This window comes from Esox lucius, chromosome 20 (assembly GCF_011004845.1).
Source record: "Esox lucius isolate fEsoLuc1 chromosome 20, fEsoLuc1.pri, whole genome shotgun sequence".
NCBI classification, from domain to species: Eukaryota; Metazoa; Chordata; class Actinopteri; order Esociformes; family Esocidae; genus Esox; species Esox lucius.
Window position 1 is genome coordinate 4,821,524 of NC_047588.1, and position 16,917 is coordinate 4,838,440.

Genomic DNA, 16,917 nt, shown 5'->3' on the forward strand with positions numbered 1-16,917 from the left:
GGTCATAAAGGGTTGGACATGGTCATCAACAATACTCAGGTAGGCTGTGGCGTTTAAACAATGCTTAATTGATACTATGGTGCCCAAAGTGTGCTACGAAAATATCCCCCACAACATTACACCACCACTAGCTGGCTGAACCATTGATACAAGGCAGGATGGATCCATGCTTTCATGTTGTTGACGCCAAATTTTGCCACAGGAGAAATTAAGACTCATCAGACCAGTCAACATTTTTCCCAATCTCCTATTGTCCAATTTTGGTCGGCCCGTGTAATGTGTAGCCTCAGCTTCCTGTTCTTAGCGTATATTCTCATTTTGGAGAACGATTAACGCAGTTTGCACACAAAAAAAGTTGGCCACAAGTACTTTTATTTGATTTTGCAATGCGGGCGTTGACTGTGCTCTGTTTTGTTTTGCATGATGGACCAGCAAGAAAACATTAAAATGTATGCAATTATTACTATAGGTCAGCTAAATTGTGCAAATGTCTTCTGAGGGAATAGATTGGTCCTCTTGGTGACTTGGCTCGAGTTGTGCAGCTTTTCCGTTTAGAGAATGTTCTACAGAATTATGATAGACCACTAAAACACATACACATAGGTAAATAATCTTACTGTTAATCTCACTGTTATCATGACTAATAAGCATATGATCTTATTGTTGTTTCACTGTTACTGAGTAGAACAACTTTTTCTGGCATCTTTCAATCCATATTTTCTATCTTGAGTGGAAACCCTTTCCATCAACCAAATACTTTTCTCTCAATGAAAAGCTGAATGTACAATGCTAATATAAAACAGAACTATCAGAGTCCTTCTCAATACCCACTCAATACTTCAATTTTAACACACTAAAGGATAAATTGGTAAGTTCAGCCCAGTAGCACCTACAGGACAAATAGCAGAAACAATATTCAATCTAAAGACAAAAGTTTATTGGACAGTCCTCAAGGGATTCTCCACATTGAAATGTAGAGGAACTCCTATAAGCTCCTAGACAAAGAAGCATTTAAAGAGGTTCTTCAAAGAACAACTTTTTATTCCTCATAGAATCATCTGACGAACCTTTTGGGTTGCATTTTTCAGTAGGTAGGTTGTTCACAAAAAATACTTTTTGTGTAACAAGTACTGTATGAATTGTTCTTTACAATAGCCTTTATCATTTTTCTTTGAAGCACATAGAGGTTTCCCCACAGTTCCAAATAAAAAATACTCCAAGAACCTTTCTGTTTTTAGAGTGCATTAGTGTAGATAGCCCTAATGTGTGGTTCCGAATTCAAATTTTTATAAACTATCCTGCTTGAGATATTACTAATCAAGCATTCAACTGCTTTCATATAGGTGTCCTGGGTTGGTGGCAAAGGTCAGGGAAAGCTTCCTAAGTTAACCTTAGGCACTAACCTAACATTCAAAATAATTCATTTTTATAGCCTATCCTACCCGTGGTATACTATTACAGAGCAAACAAAATCTTATTTTATGCATGTCCTAGGCTAGTATTATCAGACAGTACTATATCTTATGGGTATCACCTATAGTAAGTCACTATAAAACATCTATATTCACTTGAGTTTTCTCCAGAGCTTAATCCCAATTTCTTTAAGACCGGTAACTACACAATGATCTGAATCAACTATTTGAGAAGTATTCTTTTTCTGGTCTTGTATGGTGGAAATCTTACAAATTGCTTGTTTAAGCACAATAGATTAATTCAGACACATCAAACCTACCCCAGTAAAACAAATCCGGTGTGAATCAAAGATCTTATATTCCCTTTACAGTCTTGCCGGTTTCCACAGACTTTTTCATGTTATAGGCAAAACTCTAAGGCAACTTGAGCTGTGTAAATGGGCCCTAAACCTATTCTGATACCATTATATTCCATTCACCCTAAACCTCTCCTGGTGGCATTACTGATTAAATGTGTTACTTTTGCTCCAAGCACTAGGCAGCATGTAGGGACAGAATACACAATATCTACACAAAGTTGACATACAATTATATTGAGTGGTTGGTGAAATTTACAGTATATGATATGGGATATGAGTGGCGATGAGTACATAATAAACATGGATTCGGAGTTCATATACATCGCATCAACACTGAATATGTAGATAAAGGGAGTTGAGCAATGTTTGCAGTTTTGTGCAGCTGTTTGGTTAACAGTTTACCGTTTGGAGATGGCTTGATGCAGTGCACAGTCTTATTAGTCTCAGGGGGACGGATGGCAGGATGTTGAGGGACAAATCACAGGGAAAGAAACTGCTCAGGTCATGTATTGAAAAGGTACACACTTTCATTAACTGAGAATGGATATGTGTCTTTTAGAAAAATGCACACACCACATCATTATCATGCAGACAACCACAAAAACAGACTGTACATGTCAATGTGAAAACCTCTTCTCACAAAGACGTAGACACACACAATATCTGAGCACAAGAGAGGGGAGGCTTGAGAAATGAGTGGGAGAGTATATGTTTAGAGCTCCCAGCGCCGCTAGAACGACCTGTTCCATGTGTCGGCCCTGTGTGTGCGTGTTTGTTTGTCCGTGCGTGTTTTTGTCAGTGTCCGTGCGTGTTTGACTGCTGCTAACCCAGTGTGCAGTCACGTGTCGGCACTCTCCCTTTCTGCATTCATGCTTGCATCTGCAGGAGCAATACGATTGTGAGTTTGCTGCTGACGCCTCGGGGCTGCAGTCCCTGACATACTGGGTGGTTCAATAAAGAGCCAGAGCCCAGCCCTAGCAGAACACCAGCGATACAGAGAGATGGAAGAATGAAGAAAGCCATTGTGACAAACAGGTGCAAACAATGTTTTCCACATAACTCCCTGCCGCAGTCGATTGAAAACGCTAAAAGGAATGTTCCCTGCTGCAGCGACTCCTGGCTTTCAGCGGCATCCTGTACACATTCCAGACACGTAAGGTTTAAACTAAAGCGGTCGGGGGGAGGAGATTTCCGTAAGCTGCGTCATTACAGGCGTCCAACGTTGTCAGCTTTTAGTCAACTTTACAGTCCATTAAAGCCGGTCTCGTACAATGACCTGAGGTGACATGTAAACTTCAAACTGGATGTCATGTCAGGAAGTTTGAGGGGAAGAGAAAAGACTGATAGAATTACTGTATGTGAATGAGATGGCTCAGCACTTTAGCCACTAAGTCAGCAGCCTGCAGATCAGTTTGTTCAGCACGTTCACAGCATCAGATGAAGAGGGTGGTATGACAACACCATTGAAAACTAAGTCTAAACAGTGTGGGGAGAGCAAGCAAACTGTCATTTATTGTCTGCAAATGTATGCCTGTGTAACAGGAAATAGCCTGGAGATGATTGGGAATCTTCTTAGAAGACCCTCCTTTGGCCATAAGGCTAAAAGGAACCCTTGCATATCCTCCGTAATCATCCATTCTGACCCTGGTGTGACCTTTGACCAGAGCTGTGTGCCAGTGCTGATCAAAACCAGGTTGCCTGCTGCCCTCTCGCAGGATGCTGACATCACAAGCAATTCTGAAACACCAAATGGCAGGGAAAAGACCCGGCATAACCCGCTGTGTCTCCCTTTGGCATGGCACTGAAAGAAACAAAGAGCTCTCTCATCGCTTTCTTTCTAACCCTCGCTGTTCTGTCATATAGGTACCATACAGAAGAAGTTCCATTAGCGAGATTTTCCCTAGTTATTTTTGCTCTGGGAAATGGCCAGCTTTAGCCCTCTGAAAAGGCCCTTTTTGGCAGTTGCTCTGTTAAAAGGGACCTTAAAATCTCACACTGTACAACAGAAGGCACACTCAGCACACTCACGGAAATCCTGCCTACACACTTTAGTGGCTAGTTGACTTCTGGCAGAGCTGTGTAAGTGTGTGTTGGGGTGTGTGTTTGTGTGTGAGTGCTGTTGTGTCCTTCACAGAGCAACAGTACAGCCAAAGAGGTCACAGTAGGACAAAAGTGAAGAAGAGGAAGGATTCACAAGTGCACACATTCACAGACTTCCTATTTGGACATCACAGTTAGTATTCTGAGAACCCTTTCAGCCTGGCTCTGCAACATGGCAAAAATGCGCTAAAGGTTCCATGTTGTCTGTTCCAGGCAGCTGCCACATAGTTTAGAACCACATTGGTACCACACAAGGTATGCAATTAAAAGGTCTCTGGACAGTCCCATGAGTCCGAAACAAGCTGGAAGGCGCACAGCACTAATTCTAGCCATGATAACATGGAGCTCTAGCCCACCCACAGGTAACAATGTTAGTAAGGAAAACAGCTTTGAAAAGCAAATGAATAAAATGCTACAAACAAGGACTAAGAGACACAGACATTATTGAGCATTATGTAGCATTATGTAGTTCATTTGTAGGTATTGTTTTTGTTTAGATTTTTGTCATTTAGAAAGTGCTCTTTATCTCTCTAAATTAACTCCAAAACCCAGTAATAACAAGTACATTTTACACAAGGTGGAGAACAGCAAAATCAGTGCTAAAAAGCATTGTTTTCAAAGGCTAATTAGACTTTTCAGTTAGGTCTGGAAATAATTGGACACTGACACAAGTTTTGTTATTTTGATTGTTTACCAAAAGTTACAGTTAAAAAATTTATATGGGCTTAAAGTGCAGGCCTCTCATCTTTAACTCGAGGGTATTCACATCCAAATTGGAGGAACGGTTTAGGAATTACAGCTCTTTAATATGTAGCCCCCTCTTCTTTAAGGGACCAAAGGCAATTGGACAATTGACAACTGTTTCATGGACAGGTGTGGGCTATTCTTTCGTTATTTCTTCATCAGTTAAGCAGGTAAAAGGTCTGGAGTTATTCCATGAGAGTGATATCTGGAACATTAGGAATGGCCAAATCAACAGTTTAAGACATTCTGAGAAGAAAAAAAACACACTGGTGAGCTTTGCAACACAAAAAGGCCCGGACGTCCATGCAAGACAACAGTGGTGTATGATCGTAGAATCCTTTCCATGGTAAAGAAAAGCCCATACACAACATTCAGCCAAGTTGGAGGTAGGAATATCATTATCCAAGTCTAACATATGAGAAGACTTCACAAGAGCAAATTCATAAGCCTCAAGAAAAGAAAGGCCAGATTAGACTTTGGATAAAACCAGTTTTGGAACAGCATTCTTTGGACAGTTGAAACTAAGATCAACCTGCACCAGAATGATGGGAAGAAAAAAGTATGGAGAAGGCTTGGAATGGGCATGCATGGCTTCCAATGGCACTGGGTCAGGAGTGTTTATTGATGATGTGAAAGAAGACAGAAGCAGCTGGATGAATTCTGAAATGTATAGGGATATATTGTCTGCTCTGATTGAGCCAAATTCAGTGAAGTTGATTGAACGGTGCTCCACTTCAGATGGACAGTGACCCAAAACATACTGCGAAAGCAACCCAGGAGTTTTTTAAGACAAGAAGTGGAATATTCTGCAATGTCCGAATCAATCTTCTGATCTAAATCCGATTAAGCATGTATTTCACTTGCTGAAGACAAAACAGGCAGAAAGTCCTGTAAATGCCTGGCAATGCATCACAAATGAGGAAACCCAACGTTTGGTGATGTCCATGCTCCAGACTTCAAGCAGTCATAGCCTGCAAAGTATTCTCGACAAAGTATTAAAAATGAAACTTTTATTTATGATTGCGTTAATTTGTCCAATTACATTTAAGCCCCTGAAATAAGGGGACTGTGTATGAAAATGGTTGCAATTCCTAAACGTTTTATAAAATACATTTGTTCAGCCCCTTGAATTAAATCTGAGTCTGCACTTGAATTGCATTTTGGTTATTTCATTTCAAATCCATTGTGTCATAGAGAGCCAAAATTATGAAAATTGTGTCAGTGTCCAAATACTTCCATACTTAACTGTAGATATAGTACTTAACTGTAGATGCGTTATTTTGTTTTTGGAGCCCATTAGGCTTAGCTTCTGCCTTGGATCTTAATATATATCAGTCATTACTACAGTAGGCTATAAAACCAGGCCCTAATACTACCAGACCATGTCAAGGTTGAAATCCAACAAAACAGAGGATCAGTGGGGGATTGGACATGTGATTCAGTCGGAAGAGTGTGTTGATATAAAGCCAGGATTGTGGGTTCAATTCCTGGGGGCACCCACCCTTCAAATGTATGAATATAAGCCACATTGTGTATGATTGTCTCCTACTGTCTGGCATATATCATCATAATTATTATGTAGGTTAAATCTCCCAAATGATATAAAAGTAGGATTGTAGTAGACTATTCCAGTACCTCTGTTGTAAGGTATAGCTGTAGCAACCAAGCACAGTATGGGCATACCCATTCAATTAGTCCAAAGGTTGTATGGCTTACTATGTTAAATGGTTATGCAAACACACAACACAGGGTTTCTTTTGACACAGTTATTACAGTCCTTAACCCAGCCTGTCGTCAGGAAACTAATTTACATTTACAGACAAGATAAAGAAAGATGGAAAAAGACAGAAAGAGTAAAAGATAGAGAAAGACGGAGAAAGAGAAACAAATAAAGATTCCTGGAAATCTGACATGTCACCATCCCCATTTATGCACCCTTATCAGCCACAGGAAAATGCCTATCACTTATAGGCCAGTGGGAAAACCTGAGCTGACCGGTGGGAAAACCTGAGGTGACCGGTGGGAAAACCTGAGCTGTCCGGTGGGAGAACCTGAGCTGTCCGGTGGGAGAACCTGAGCTGTCCGGTGGGAGAACCTGAGCTGTCCGGTGGGAAAACATGAGCTGTCCGGTGGGAAAACCTGAGCTGTCCGGCGGGAAAACCTGAGCTGCCATCACATATACTCACACTGCTAAGCAGACAGACTCAGACAGAAGAGACACCACTGGTTTTAAATAGCTTGTTCATTCATAAGGACTTATATAGCACCTCACACACTGACACAAATAGAACTTAAGTCAGCAATGCATAAATTAATATTTACGGAGATTCATCAAGATATCATAATTCAGTGTTGTTGCTGGCTTTCGAAAACCTGGAACTCTCACCAGAAAAATTTATAATAAATGTAAAAGTCAAAAAAAGTCAAAGAAAAACAAATTCCAATCTACTATAAACGACCTACAAATTCAACATCACACATCTGATATCTTTACCTCTAAATGAAACCCACAACAAACACATTCTGAAAAAATTTATTTACATTATGACCCGTAATTAAGACCGTATTAAAATTAAATTCCCCCATCAGTCAAAGTCTGCCACTGGGCTAAAAATAACTATTTAGGGCTTCAGTTATATTTGGGGGTTATTTTAAGGGCAAAATAGAGGGCCACAGTGAAGCTGGCGGTGGAAGAATGCGTGAATGGAAACTGTGGTGCACTAGCCCATCCGGCACAACCATTCACGCAGGGGCAACCCCGCCCATTTGCAGATGGAACAGTGACGGCCCATCCACATCAGCTGTTGTGGCAAATTGCATTAGAGGACGCTATAGACAGCCAACCAGCCACTCCCTCAATGAGAAAAGCACAGGGGAATGAAAGAACACTAGCTCGCTGACTAACCCCTAAAGAGATTACATCTTCAGACATTTATAAACAGTGACCAGGGGAGGACTGACCATCAGGCAGATGGGCTGATCCATTATTAGACCAATTCGCCGGTTTAACTAGAGTCTATTGTTCAGAAGGATCTTGAGAACAAATGGCCCGGTGTATGAGAACGCCACACTCGATTTCTGGTCACTGCGTGTTCCGGAAACGCTTGGCAGCAATTTTGTAGGTTCAGGTAATCAGATAGACTAGAGAGTTATTTTCAGTGGGCCAGTTTTCAACCCACGCTCCAGTGGATTTGAATGACGGACCAACCACCAGTCTTTCCTTTTGACATCGAAATCATCTCTGAAGGGACAATGAGAAGGAAGAGGAGCAGCGAAGTAGGCAAAACACACTAAGACTAACTCTCAAAAAGTGATATATTCTAAATGCTGACCAAAGACAGTGGTTTACAGTTTATAAAGAGTGACATATCTCCCTGCCTCTAGAAAAACTATACCGACACTGCAAGTGTGTACATCAACTGTTAATCAATGAAGGTAATATATTAATTGCTCATAATGTGACAGCTTAAATTATATCAGCTTTCATAAATAATCGCATACCAACTTTGTGTACATTTTTTGCATTTAGTATCTATATGCTCTCTTCCACTAGCAGCACCATAAAAACAAAACGTCTGAGTATATGTAAAGGTATAGTGAATAAAGCTGATTCTGATTCATCCATTGATATTGCCTTTATCCCAATACCAACAATCAATGAAAGAGCAATGACTGACTAAGTCCTAATGAGGGGTCATGCTTTAAAACACTGATGTCCAAGCCACTTCCTATTGGTTTCCATTCATGTTGGAGCAAAGTCCACGAGTTGACTGGCTCCTAGAGGGAAACACATTATATATGCTGTACAGTATACAACTGTGTACAGTCATACTGTCCATGTTTCTACATGATTAAATGAAAAGAACTGAGAAATGTCTAAGATTATCTTCTCCATCACAGCTGGTTCATCACAATGGGGGAGATGTCTTCTCAACATAATTAATAATAAACTTTGACTAATGTGTTGTAATACAGTACATGCTGTCCATTAAAGTTGCATTTCTCCTTGTATGCAATGAAGGAGTATAGGCTAGCAATATCATAGCAATGACTAAGCATTTTATTCAAACATGTACATCTGAAAGAACATAAAATGTTTCAGCAACTTTCAAGTGCTGAAAGTGACAATGAAATAAGGTTTCCCAGTTAAACTCAAATATATACTGAATATATGAAAAGCTGTATATTAAGTGGAAGCACCACACCTTTTCCTAGATTGTAATTTACACAAATAAACATTAGAAAAAACTAGTCAGAACTTCTGACTAGTAGTTAGAAAAGTATTTGTTTTACATCTAATGAAAGCAAAACAAAAATAATAACTAGGGATAAATGTACCTATTAAGACCACATACATTTAAGCCCAGTACCATATTTATTTTTGTGATACTTTTTAATTATTGGCAATAAGATTTGCCATTAAGTTAGGAATGTCAAAGTGCTGACACAAACCTGCCAGTCAATTCAGAAGCTGCAATAAACAAAAGAACCCCAGATTATCTCTTTCTTCATATATTTTGTATAGGTTTGTCATTGTTTGATTTTTAGAGAGATTGTTGTAGTTAAGCTTGTGTGTGTGAAATGAGTTGCATTTTCTAAGTGGGTAATTGTTAATCTCATGCGTTTGAGTTGCATTTTTACAAACGTTAGCACAACCTTGTCAACACACACAACATGGAAAAAAGGAATAAAGAAGTTCTTGACATGTACACGAAACCCATTATCTGCAAGGAGGGTTCAGGGTCATGGGTGAATAATGGGTCCCGTGACCTTAGACACACCTGTGTGAGGAAAGCACACCAGGACGTCACTAAGAGGACCAACACACAATAAAATAATTATATACAACAATGAGACATACTGGAAGAAAGAATGGAGTGAGGGAAGATAGAATAAGGCATAAGACAGAGACGGGTGGAAGCTGAGAGAGATGGAAAGAGAGGGAACAAGAGAAAGAGAGAGAACAAGAGAGAGAACAAGAGAGAGGGATGGTACAGCCACAGGAATGAGAGACAGAGACCAACAGCAACACTGGAATGGATAGAGGGGGATTGAGATCAAGATATATGGAGAGAGAGTGAGAAAAAGATGAGCAGTGCCTTGCCTGCCTGACTATATTGCCTTAATAAGGATAGAGAGATCAGAGAAGGAGACAATGCCTGCTTTATGTTCCTCGCCTCAAGCACAGAGTCTGTGAACACAGGACACAGAGGAACTTCTTAAGTATAAACACCTGCCTGACTGCCCCCAGGCCCGACCCAGCTCCCATTACCCCCCTCAAACCAACCCAAACACACGCAACCCACACAGAATGCAGACATATACATATGGCGTAACCAGCACAAACAAAAACCCACAAACGCTTGGATACGCCCAGAACCAGTGACGTGGATTCAGCATTCTCCAGATTCTCCCTAACGAGACCAAAAAAAACATTAACTGGGGCGATATTTATAGAGGAGCTCTTGGTCTTCTGAAGGAAGGTTCAGACGAAATTTGACTTATTACTGTAAGGGAAAGCAGAACAGGGTAACGAGGGCAGGGAACAGAACAAGCCATCAGTAGTTGCTGTGACAAGACAGTGTCATATGTACTGTACATTTGGGCATTCTGGATATGGAAAGGGAAAAAAACATTTCAAAAAAATTAACTGCGTGAAAAACACAAACAAAATGATATAATAAAAACAAAAACAGACAGATTGAGGAGGATAGGGAAGGAAACAACAGCCATAGCAAGGCGGAAGGGAAGTACAGAACATCTATGGACTGTGATAGAAAGCTCTGATGTGCTGAACAGTCAGGGAATACTGAAGGAAACGGTTAGAGACGAGGAAAATAGAAAAAGGAGTTGTGGGTGTAGAGACAGACCTAAGGTGAAATAGGAGTGGAGGAGTTTCAGGGTGTGATGACGATAGAGGATGAGGTCTGATTGTGTTTGGACAGTTGAGGCCGAGGTTGTGAGTTTGATTCTCACTGGATACCAGTAGAAAAATGTATGTCCTCGTTACACACCAGTTAAGGTGGAAACCCTTTCTGCATCTCCAAACTGTCCATTAATCCATTAGTCCATTAATCCAAACTTAATTACATTTTATTTAATCCCACCTTCTCTAAACACGTGTGGGCTAGCAGCAAGATGCTAACTTACCTTACTAACCTTTTCCCAATCAATCCCATATTGTAGAATGTATTCAAACTTTAGCCCTATAGGTTGTATAAAATCAGAGAGCGGTCTTGGATGAGGTAGAATAAACTGCAAACAATACCAAACAGACCTCTCTCACAGGAATACCTTTATTTTTCAGGGATTAAGCTTTGGTGAGTCTGAGGGGACAGCCGTAATCAAACACAAACACCCACACCAAACACCCACACCAAACACCCACACCAAACACCCACACCAGCCAACATTGGAATATAAACAACGATAACCAAAAAGATAATCCAGACACTTCCGGCCGTGGGTCTGAAACGATTTAGAAAGAATTTGAGGTCAAGGAGGTCGAACACTCTTTCCGTGGAACATTGGCTAAATGGACCAGCGTGGCTCAAAAGAGACAATTAAAATGTAAATGAATATTTACTGCGGAAGATTAGATTCAATACGAACATAAACAACGGTAAGTGTCTGTTTCAGCTGACTTCAGAATGGAGCAGCAACACCTGTCTAACACCCATATTGTCGCTGGGCAGATGATCACTCAATCAGACAAGTTCTTACGGCCCGTGTAAACTCCTCCCCTCTTCATGTCATCAAAGGTTAGAATGGTGGACTTGGTTAGGGTCGCATGCCAAAGTAAAGCAGTCTAGTAAATCCATAGCGAACTTTGACAACCTACACATTTAGAAAGAGAGAGAGAGACTGACAACAAACATTTTCTCCAATCAATACAGCCGTCAGCAGCCTGGAGTGGCATTTGATCGGCGAGCTGATTGGCCATCCTGCACTGTTGAACAACACATAGACAGGGATACACACTCACACACCTGTGTCAAAGTAACACAGAAAGACACATGAAGGTTCCCAGTCTCACGCAAACATAAACTGGAAACACACCTGTGCAGCTCTAATAATACCACACACTCGCACACACACGGACGCGCACACACGCGCACACGTGCACGTGATCCTGTCGACTCCGGCAGCATGTGGGGACATTCCAGTACCTTTGTACTTCTCCCTGACGTTCTCGTAGGCCTGGATGAAGTCCTGCTCGTCTGCGTCGGGGGGCAGGCAGGAGGGCTCGTACATGGCCATGGACCGGTCAGTGGAGCTCGTCACCCACAGCTCCTCTTTTCGCTCTCCACCTCTTCCTTCGTTTAATGTTAGCAGTAACTTCCTTCTCTCTCTCTCTCTCTCTCTCTGTTAGTGACAACCTCTGCTGGCTGTCTGTCTGTCCCCTGTAGTTCTCTCAACAGTGACTGAGCTCTCCTCAGCTCTCAACTACGTTCCAGCTCTTGACCCCAGCTACACCCCCCTTCCCCTAAATGCCTAATATGAACGTCAGGCCCCTCCTCTTAAAGACACATGGAAGGGGAAACCCAGAGAAGAGGAGAGGGAGAGTGTGACAGAGAGAGGGAGAGATCAAATAGAGACCAACCAGGCAGGCAGGCACAGCATTAAACCACTACACAGGAGCAAAGCCCCACATGACTTCAGCACTTTCCATGCAGAACTCAGTCCCACCCAGTTGGGACAAGGAGACAAGTTCAACACAAACAAACTGAAGTGTGCCTTCAGTGCTGGACCAGTGCCCTTCTGACTAGTGATGCTTACACTCTAAAAGGAAAGAAAGCTGCTTATTATTAGATGCAAACCGAATCACAGAACTTTGAGAGAAATATTTATTTTCAAAGCAATTTTCGTCACAGAACCTAACAAAAAGTAGTGAATTTGAACGCTGATGCAAAACTACATTGTTTCGCTCGAGAGATTGTGTCAGTGCTGCGCTGCTGCAGCCCATGGTGAGAGTAAACGTTTTAATGCCGATGCCTCTCAAGTGATGAATACATTAAAGAAATAAAACAGGTTACCGTGCAGGTATGCCCTTGACATCCCCAAAGAACAAGTCCCTCGGAGAGTGAGCAGCAATGAATATTCAGCAGCTCTCACAGCTATAGTCCAGGGAAAATAAATGAGGCCAGAAGGAATGCTGGCTGTGTCAAGACATCATCTATCAACTTCATATCATGTCTGATGTAGCTTCTTCATACGGTGGCAGCATTTCATAAAGTGTTTTCGATGTTTACATGTACCAAATCTGTGAATGTAATTAATCTGGCTGGATAGAAACACATCAACATTAAAATGTCTTTCTTTCATGCTAGAAAGTCACATTGAAATAATCCATTATCATAACTCCAACAGGCTGTCATATGTGCAGGTCGTTCATCAGATTCCTTCGGCGGTTGGAAAATTCTCTTGTGATACCTGTCCCAGACTATTTGCGACTTTCTCATGGCCAAGGCCAGTCCCTGACATCAGCCAAAAGGCTTTCCTGTGAGGAAACACCTCGCTGGCCCAAGCCATCACTGTTGTCCTTCCAGACACCCACTCCCCACAGGAAATGGAAAGAGTTTCACTACAGGCACGGAACAGGATTGGTACAAAACAGAGCCTGCGGTTGGCCACATATCTAGGCTGGTCTTGCCAACTGGTACGGTTACTGTAAAGCCTAACACTGGCATGAAGACAAAACCCAAGGAGTCCACAGTGCAAGATCAGTCTAAGTCAGTCCTTTATTTATTAGTCATCATTCAAGTCACAGGTCCATATGAAGAGGTAACACGAGCTATGTTTCTTTACAGCTTAACACTTCTTTTCAGGCTAAATTGATAATAAAATGGAAAAGATCTGAAATGTTGGCGTCGTAGCTAAAGTCAACTCTGGTTGAGTCTGATTCAATTAAATCTATGGGTTTAACGCATCCTTGCTTATAGATGAAAAAGAATGGAGATATTTACTGGAACACAATGAGTACCCTCCCTCACAAACATAATCGTATAGAAAAATGTTGCACACACACACACACACACACACACACACACACACACACACACACACACACACACACACACACACACACACACACACACACACACACACACACACACACACACACACACACACACACACACACACACACACACACACACACACACACACACACACACACACACAACGAACTCATGATTTGTTACCATCAAGTGACAAGTGTTTCACTAACTCCAACAGGCACTCCAGAAATATTTACATGTCCTCCCGTCTTCCAGTGCTTCAACACTTGAGCTGGATGTGTAAAAATAACCAAGCTGTTAACCAGTCACAACATCTTTGGTGACTATCCAGTTCCCTGAATGAGGGGAAACATAAAACGTGTGTGTGTGTGTGTGTCAGAGTGGGAGACTTGGTCAGTGACTAAGTGTGTATTCGCATGTGCGTCTACGCATATCCAACAGTGTGACACCCCATTCATCCGGGGTGATTGTTTGCAGTTTCCCAGCTCCCATTCCGTATCTGACAACATACGTGTCATTCTGTGTGTGTCGGTGGGCATGTGGCAGGTAACATGGGGCTTTAGTCCCTCTCATGTTTTCCACACTGGATTTTGTTTACTGGGATCCTGATTCCCTTTTGCCAGTGCAGCAACTATTCTTCTTGTGCGGAAACCCAGATTGACACGTTAACTTGACCCTTAATGGTATTCCCATGTAAGTAATCCCATTGGTTAAGAAACCCAGGCTATTTCTTGAAAACCTTGGAGAATCTACCTGAAACCTTTAAAGAGTTTCTACAATAAACAACAGTGGTGTCTATGATAAATGTCTGTCTTGGGGTGAATTGACGAATACTGTTGGATGAACACAGTGTACAAAAGTCACACACGCATACTCTCAAACACACCCTCACAAAAGCTCATCTTGGCAGTAAAGACGGGCTTGTGGAAGTCTCTCAGGATGGGATAACAGAACGGTGAGTTGTAATTTAATACCATAATTATGACAATGTGTGTGTGTGGGGTGGGGGTAATTTATGTATCTATGATTTATATTGAAATCAGTATGGCAGTTGAGGATCTATGATTTATATTGAAGAATCTGAGTCTCAATCCAATGTTCCACTGAAACAATATTTCACTTTGGGGTTTTCCCATGTGGCTAAGCTCATGTCTTGTTTAATATTTATTTATAATACCTCAAAACTGTGTCACAGACCAACATGCCTGTAATTACCAAGATGGCTGACAGTGAATATTATGTTCATTCTACTATGTAACAATGAATAAATATACTGCTTAAAGTCAAATAAAGTGCTGTTTAAAAGTATGTGAATCCCTTGCGCAATTATAGTTTCTTAGTATTCACCATAAAATCTTTATTTAATCAAAGCCAGTCTTTTCAAACTGACAAAACAGGTTTAGAATTACCAGTTCCATGTGTTGGTTTAGAGGAAATTATATGAGGAGTAGAAAAACAAAATAAATGTACAAAATAATAAGTGACCCCAAGTTGCCTTGGTTTTTCATTCATTAGGGAAGTAGAAACAGGTGAGGAAATAGTTGGGGACCAAATGAACCAATAAAAAGCGGGATCTACATGAAAGTGTTTCAGTGGGACTCGAAACCTAGACAGTTTGGTATGCAAAACATACCATGCCAAGTGGAAAGAAGGAATCAGAAGACATCAGGAATAGAGTAGTGAGAGCACATCAGTCTGCGGACAGCTATTGTATACAACCATCTCAGAAAGATTTAAGCTCCATCAGTCCACTATTGGGCAAATAATCTACAAGTGGACAGCATTTAACATGACTGGTCCAGTATTGTATTGAGATACAATATACCGGCTAATTCTTGAACAGAAAGTCAGGCCATCAATAAAAGTAGCTAAAGCTCGGCCGAAAATTAGCCCAGCTTTAGCTCAACATGACAACAACCTACATCCAATGGAGATGCTGTCATGAAGCAGGCCGACACCCCTCAAATCTCACACAAATGAGTTCTGTAAGGAGGACTAGGCAAAAACCTCTCAAAAAAGATTTCAGAGACTGATCAGTGGCTATAGGAGAGGTTTACTCCAATTTATTGCTGCTAATGGAGGTGCCTATTGAATAAAGTTGTTCACATTTTTGCACACATGAAAGCTTTTGTTAAAAAAAATGCATAAGCATTTGCATGAACATTTCTCTCCTTTCTAACCTTTAACCTAAATACCTAAAATCCCATTAAAACCAAAACTTTAACCCAAGCATTAAAAAAGTATTTCTAAAAGTAAGGACCGACAAAATTTCTTCACAAGTCATGATTTACAATGGGTAACTATACTAAACAGAATGTCCTCACTAGTCATGATTTACAATGGGTTACTATACTATACAACATGTCCTCACTAGTCATGATTTACAATGGGTTACTATACTATACAACATGTCTTCACTAGTCCTGATTTTCCATTGGTTACTATACTATACAACATGTCCTCACTAGTCATGATTTACAATGGGTTACTATATTTGCAAGGACATTTGGTTTGGGAGCATAATTAAACACGTTTATAAACTGCACTGACAGTCAACTCTGTCTTCAGGTCAGTGGTCAGAGAGTGGGCTCCTTAAGATAAAGTATCATTGGTCTCTGTGTGTGTTCCTCAACCGTCATAGTGACCTTTCTACCAGCTGTCTATAAGTGCTGTGTGAGTATGTGGTGAGGAAGCCTCCCTAAGCCCATCTCTTGTCCTCCCACTCTGAACCGCTACAACATATCTCTATGCTAATCGGTTTTGGCCTTGAAAGGAGTCTCAAAGACTGGTTTGGTTTCAGATAAAGATACATTATATGTAACGTGCATGCATCTTTTATAGCGTGTACCACATATCAAATGGTTCTATCAGGAATAATATTGACTGGGACGGACTGGGAAATGCCAGATGGCCCGGTCCATTTTAAGTCTGTCAGGCCTGTGTTACGTGTATTGTTCATATTTTTGCTAAATGATAATTGACCGGCTAACTGTAGGGGCTTTAAAGAAACATGGGGATAAATGGGCTGGTGTGTCAGAAATGCCTGAGCTGATTTTAGTTATCGTTGATATCTCTGGGAGAGAATGAAGTCATGAAAACTGGCAGGATTCCCCCTCATGTTACTGGTAAGACATTCTGTCAGTTATCCTAACTTAGTGACATGCACTAGCATATAGCCTTTCTACAGTACACCAGTGTTCAACTTCAGCATGCCTGGATCTAATTGCCATTGTGCACAATTGTATGCATCGCTTGCTATTCTTTATACAATAGCAATGTGTA

The 16,917-nt window shown here is 41.1% G+C and overlaps 1 protein-coding gene across 4 annotated transcripts in view; it reads right to left on the reverse strand.

The window, feature by feature from the left end:
- Nucleotides 1-16,917, reverse strand: part of plecb (plectin b) — a 178,361-nt gene that overhangs the window by 132,268 nt on the left and 29,176 nt on the right. The window contains exon 1 of one of the 4 annotated variants that reach the window (XM_020041067.3): nucleotides 11,785-11,981. The exons of 2 other annotated variants lie outside the window; for them this stretch is intronic. In XM_020041067.3, coding sequence (XP_019896626.2) covers nucleotides 11,785-11,875 — 91 coding nt within the window. In that variant the 5' untranslated portion in view covers nucleotides 11,876-11,981. Of the gene's footprint in view, nucleotides 1-11,784; nucleotides 11,982-16,917 lie in introns of those variants that run through there. One more of the 4 variants, XM_020041068.3, reaches the window with a different exon arrangement.